We start from the raw sequence: 4,987 nt of genomic DNA, 5'->3' as shown, positions 1-4,987 counted from the left end.
CTAAATTAGGGACGGCTAACGCAGATAGCTCTCGTGTAGCTTTGCGCGAAATCCGTAACAAACAAACAAGGGTGACTGGAAAATTACTTAGTGACTGCCAGAACCTTTACTGACGTCGGCTCAGATCACGGTGAGGTGAAGGAGAGGATCGTTGACAGTATTAATTGTCTGGTGAATACTGCTAATTTGTAATTTTATTAATTTAGAGTATTAAGTTCCATCAATAAGCTTCATTTTTGACATTTGTGACCTTTGGGGTCAATCAGCTTTTGATTTCATTCGTGACGTAACAATGTTATTATTGAGCTTGATATTCAGTCTGCTCTCCACTCAAGACTTTTATGTACTCAAAACTGCCTTCGGTATTTCTGTATTTTTTAGGAATGGTATTTTATGTGACATATGGGCTACATGCCCAGGTCAGAGAACCCCTCCCTAATTTAGAACTGTTAACCAGAGAGAAGGTAGCCAATTAGAAGTATCTGACTGTATGGTTATAACACACACTCAGCTGAAAGTACAAAGCATGTTTAGCATCATATCGTGGCTCGAACTTTGGGTCTGGCGACATGCAGCCCGTCACGTTAATCACTAAGTCGCTCTCGGCTCAAAGAACCTTAGATTTACTATAGCTATTATAGTTTTCCAGTGCTTCATGCTCATTTTGTGTTATAAATGTGGTGTTTAGTTACCTTTCAAATAACACTGAGTTGTCTTCTTGAACCGAATTTCTTATTGGGCACGATTTAAAAAATACTATCATAACACATTTGCCGTATTATTATACCCTCCTAACACATTTGTCGTATTATTATAACCTCCTAACACATTTGTCGTATTATTCTCTAATATAAAAATATCTATTCTACATTTGCGTATAAAGCATCTACAAATCATGCAAATTGGTAGCCCATTCATAACGTCAAGTTGTGCTAATATTTTCATTATGCCTAACAGGTAGCAAGTAAGTTATGATAACTAGGTTTGGAGACTTTAAGGGTGAGATATTGTTATTATTTATGGGATTAGTACCAGCTGTTATCATTAGGCTTTCTCACAGCCTTGAACGACTGTAACCTACCTTTGTAACTATGTCTTAATCATAAAAATCTCAAATGATAAATCCATTGAAAGTCATATAAACACTTTGCATCTTCGACTCATTTATTGAACTCACGAGTCATTAACGTGTGATACATTTAATTTTGATTGGTCGAAAATATGACTATCTAAATAATTAAGTATTACTCATTAGTGCGATTTTATAGCTGAACTAGCTATGAAGGATATGTTAGTATTCGATGTACATTAAGTGTGCAATGCTTCGGATTTAATGAAAATTGTATCAAATTTTTCAGCCCTTACTAAAACCCCTTTAATTTTTCCGAACATAAGCACAGAAAAAAATCATTATGATTTTTACATGATATCAATTAGTGAATATAGAGAATAGCATATAAATATGTATGATTGTACTATAAGCATTTTCAGGCCTGACGGGTAGAGTTCTGGAATGTGAATCTGCTATTCCGTGTTCGAGTCCCGTTACTGATGGAGTAATGTGGTAATAAAAACAATGCTGAGCCTCCATATTGAGATAATGCCACCGTGTGCTAATATTAAATATATTTAATATTTAAAAAAGGATTGGAAATATATTAGAAAGGAACGGAATTAAATCACAATATACGTTTTTAGCAGTTTAGTGTTTGATTGGCGCTGATGGTAACTGTGAGAACCCGTTAGCTCTGTCTTCATAGGAAGATTTCAAGACAGCTTTATCACACGTTTTCGTTACCATAAAATGAATTACACATCAACGCATTGGTAAAGTTTATAAATGTACGTTTGTTTGTTTCGAATATCTGCGCAGAACTATTTATGCATAGCCCTCTCAAGTTCTGGATTGAAAGACTACAAGGAAGACAAACAGCGCCCAACGCGGACATATTGAGCTATCCTAGTAGTAGTAAGATTTGACCGTCACTGTTATAGACCCAATTCACACACGGAGACATTTTTCGGTAACGGGACAAGAACCATGGACTCTCGGATTCACTGGATCATACCTGACCCGTCTATAAGAAGACAATGTAATGATGAGAAATTACAGAAATAGCAGCTTTACTCAAATGCGAACTAACAACGAGAAGAGGGAATCTTCAATAACATTTTTCAGTAACGGGACAAGAACCATGGACTCTCGGATTCACTGGATCATACCTGACCCGTCTATAAGAAGACAATGTATTGATGAGAAATTACAGAAATAGCAACTTTACTCAAATGCGAACTAACAACGAGAAGAGGGAATCTTCAATAACCGCGGCACTTGAAATTCTCTTCTGTGTTATTGACGAGAGTAGCTTGTTACGAAAATGAGGGAATGACAGGCAATTTTTCTCACGACGACACACTACTTTTTAAACAATACTTTGTTCTGGATTTATAAGTAACGTGTTCGTGGTGTAAAGAATGTAATACATACGCCTGATGGTGCTATGCATCATTTAATAATTTATAGGCTAAAGTTAGCCACAGTATGTGTTTTTAGCTGCGGCATAGCGGCTTAGAGAATGGCTCTGAGTTTTTCAAGTAGAAAGTTTTAGTTCACAGCTCCGTCATTTCTTGACCAATTTGAGATCTAATTACAGTTTTGGAGTCAGGAGGTCAAACCCTTTTGAATGATGTATCTTACCACGTGCAAGGTTTCATAGATTAATTCATTCTAATCCTACCTAAAAGAATTTCAATTTGAGGGTAGGCTGGTAGAGATCCTGATGAGTAATAAAATCGAATCGGGTATACGTGCGCCTCACGCTTGGTATTTCTGGTGCACAAAAAATATAGCTAATAAAAAGGAAAAGAGGTCTCATAGATTAATTTACTCTAATGCTGCCTAAGTGTAAAAACATCTTCAATATAATTGTGTTTGTATATAGTACAAACTAATTAGTGGAAGATGGCGGAAGATATTTCATGTCTCATACGCTTCAACTGCATGCAAAGTTGATTATTTTGATTTATCGCTTTGTGGTTTCTGAGGTCATTCTGAGCATTCAGTGTTTTAAATTATGTTCTTCAGTGCTTTAAATTATGTTCCTCTAACCATTGAAGCGAATCCGGTTTCAGTGAATGTAGGCACAAAACGTAGCCACGTAAAAGTCTGATCAACTTGACACATTACATGCACTGATTTATTACAATCTAAGTTTGTTTTTTTAATAAATAGCTTATTCCAGTCTTTATGAATAACTTCATTCTCATTGTGTACGGCGTATTATTCAGAAACTTGCTGATATCAGTGCTTCACAATGTCTTGCGATATTCGTGTTTGTAAAGAAAACACTATTTTATTGTATCAACTTTCAAAAAAATATGACTTCAAACATTTAGCGGTATGTAAGTCATGGTCAAAGATAGATCGGAAATTTACCTAAGGTCCAAACAACGACAAGCAAATAGGATCAACCTTACATATACCTTTCCATATTGGTGTAAAATTAAATACTATGTTACATTTAATTCCAAATTTTAACCAAGGTTCGAACCTAGGTAATCTCATACCTAGCTACAGCCAAGATTTAAACAGAGTAATGGATTTTTTTTCAAATGTTTTATTTGGGTTTCATGGACTAATTTCTTTCTATGTTTTATACTTTCTAACATGATCTTTCCACAGGAACTTACTGCCAATATGAAGTATCTTCGACCACCTGTACAATTAGCCAACTCGGAAAATCAAGAAAGTTTAGATTTTATCCACAACTTAGATATGATGGATAAATATACCTTCCCACAAGTAAGGATCAAAACTTCAAATACAAAAAATATTCCTGATCATTAAACAATCTAAAGTACTATAAAAAAATAACTGTTTCTAAACTAAACGTCAAACGTGTTTTAATGGAAAACAAAAACACATTGAAGTAGACTATATGAATGAAAGTTCAAACTTCATCATTGACGAGAACTCAAAATCCGTGCCAACTAAAAAAAGCACTCTTTGTTGTTTTCAAAATAAGCAAATTAATTACAGGACCCTAATAATTTTGAAATTACTCTTGATAATCAATATATAGCAAAACTGTATCGTTATTGATCATTAAATACAGACTAGATTGAGATTTGATAAACAAAATATGAGCATATGCAGACTAAATAGTTAAACGGTTCTGATTAAAGTAAAATACAGCTTAATGCAAAGCATGCATGATTTGTAAGACAGAATAAACGATTATTATGACTCACTGTGAAGCAATGTTGTATAATTATGCGATTAAGAGTCATCGTAGACTTGCTTTTATAAACAGGCTTATAGGCATGATTACGAAAAGGGAAGCAGTTTGTCCCTCTTTTTGGTGAGATATAGTATAGAAATGATGACATTCACAATTATTATGTCAGACTGTGGGATATAGTATAGACGTGATGACATTCACAATAATTATGTTAGACTGTGGGATATAGTATAGACGTGATGACATTCACAATAATTATGTTAGACTGTGGAATATAGTATAGACGTGATGACATTCACAATAATTATGTCCCACTGTGAGATATAGTATAGAAATGATGACATTTACAATAACTATGTCAGACTGTGGGATATAGTATAGACGTGATGACATTCACAACCATTATGTTAGACTGTGGAATATAGTATAGACGTGATGACATCCACAATAATTATGTCAGACTGTGGGATATAGTATAGACGTGATGACATTCCCAATAATTATGTCAGACTGTGGAATACAGTATAGACGTGATGACATCCACAATAATTATGTCAGACTGTGGGATATAGTATAGACGTGATGACATTCACAACCATTATGTTAGATTGTGGAATATAGTATAGACGTGATGACATCCACAATAATTATGTCAGACTGTGGGATATAGTATAGACGTGATGACATTCCCAACCATTATGTTAGATTGTGGAATATAGTATAGACGTGATGACATCCACAATAAT

General features: G+C 34.5%; 2 protein-coding genes across 2 annotated transcripts in view; both read left to right on the top strand.

The window, feature by feature from the left end:
- Positions 1 to 3,847, top strand: part of LOC111086464 (guanine nucleotide-binding protein G(s) subunit alpha-like) — a 17,684-nt gene extending 13,837 nt beyond the window's left edge. Inside the window, exon 5 of the mRNA XM_022389402.1 lies at positions 3,683 to 3,847. Coding sequence (XP_022245110.1) covers positions 3,683 to 3,847 — 165 coding nt within the window. The remainder of the gene's footprint in view (positions 1 to 3,682) is intronic.
- A 480-nt stretch (positions 3,848 to 4,327) lies between these two features.
- LOC106462213 (guanine nucleotide-binding protein G(f) subunit alpha-like) overlaps positions 4,328 to 4,987 on the top strand; it is a 17,854-nt gene continuing 17,194 nt past the window's right edge. The window contains exon 1 of the mRNA XM_022389404.1: positions 4,328 to 4,518. Coding sequence (XP_022245112.1) covers positions 4,481 to 4,518 — 38 coding nt within the window. The 5' untranslated portion in view covers positions 4,328 to 4,480. The remainder of the gene's footprint in view (positions 4,519 to 4,987) is intronic.

The sequence above is a fragment of the Limulus polyphemus genome, unplaced genomic scaffold, assembly GCF_000517525.1.
Source record: "Limulus polyphemus unplaced genomic scaffold, Limulus_polyphemus-2.1.2 Scaffold1119, whole genome shotgun sequence".
Taxonomy (NCBI): Eukaryota; Metazoa; Arthropoda; class Merostomata; order Xiphosura; family Limulidae; genus Limulus; species Limulus polyphemus.
The sequence above is the reverse complement of the archived record's forward strand: the minus strand, read 5'-3'. Positions and strand labels throughout refer to the sequence as shown.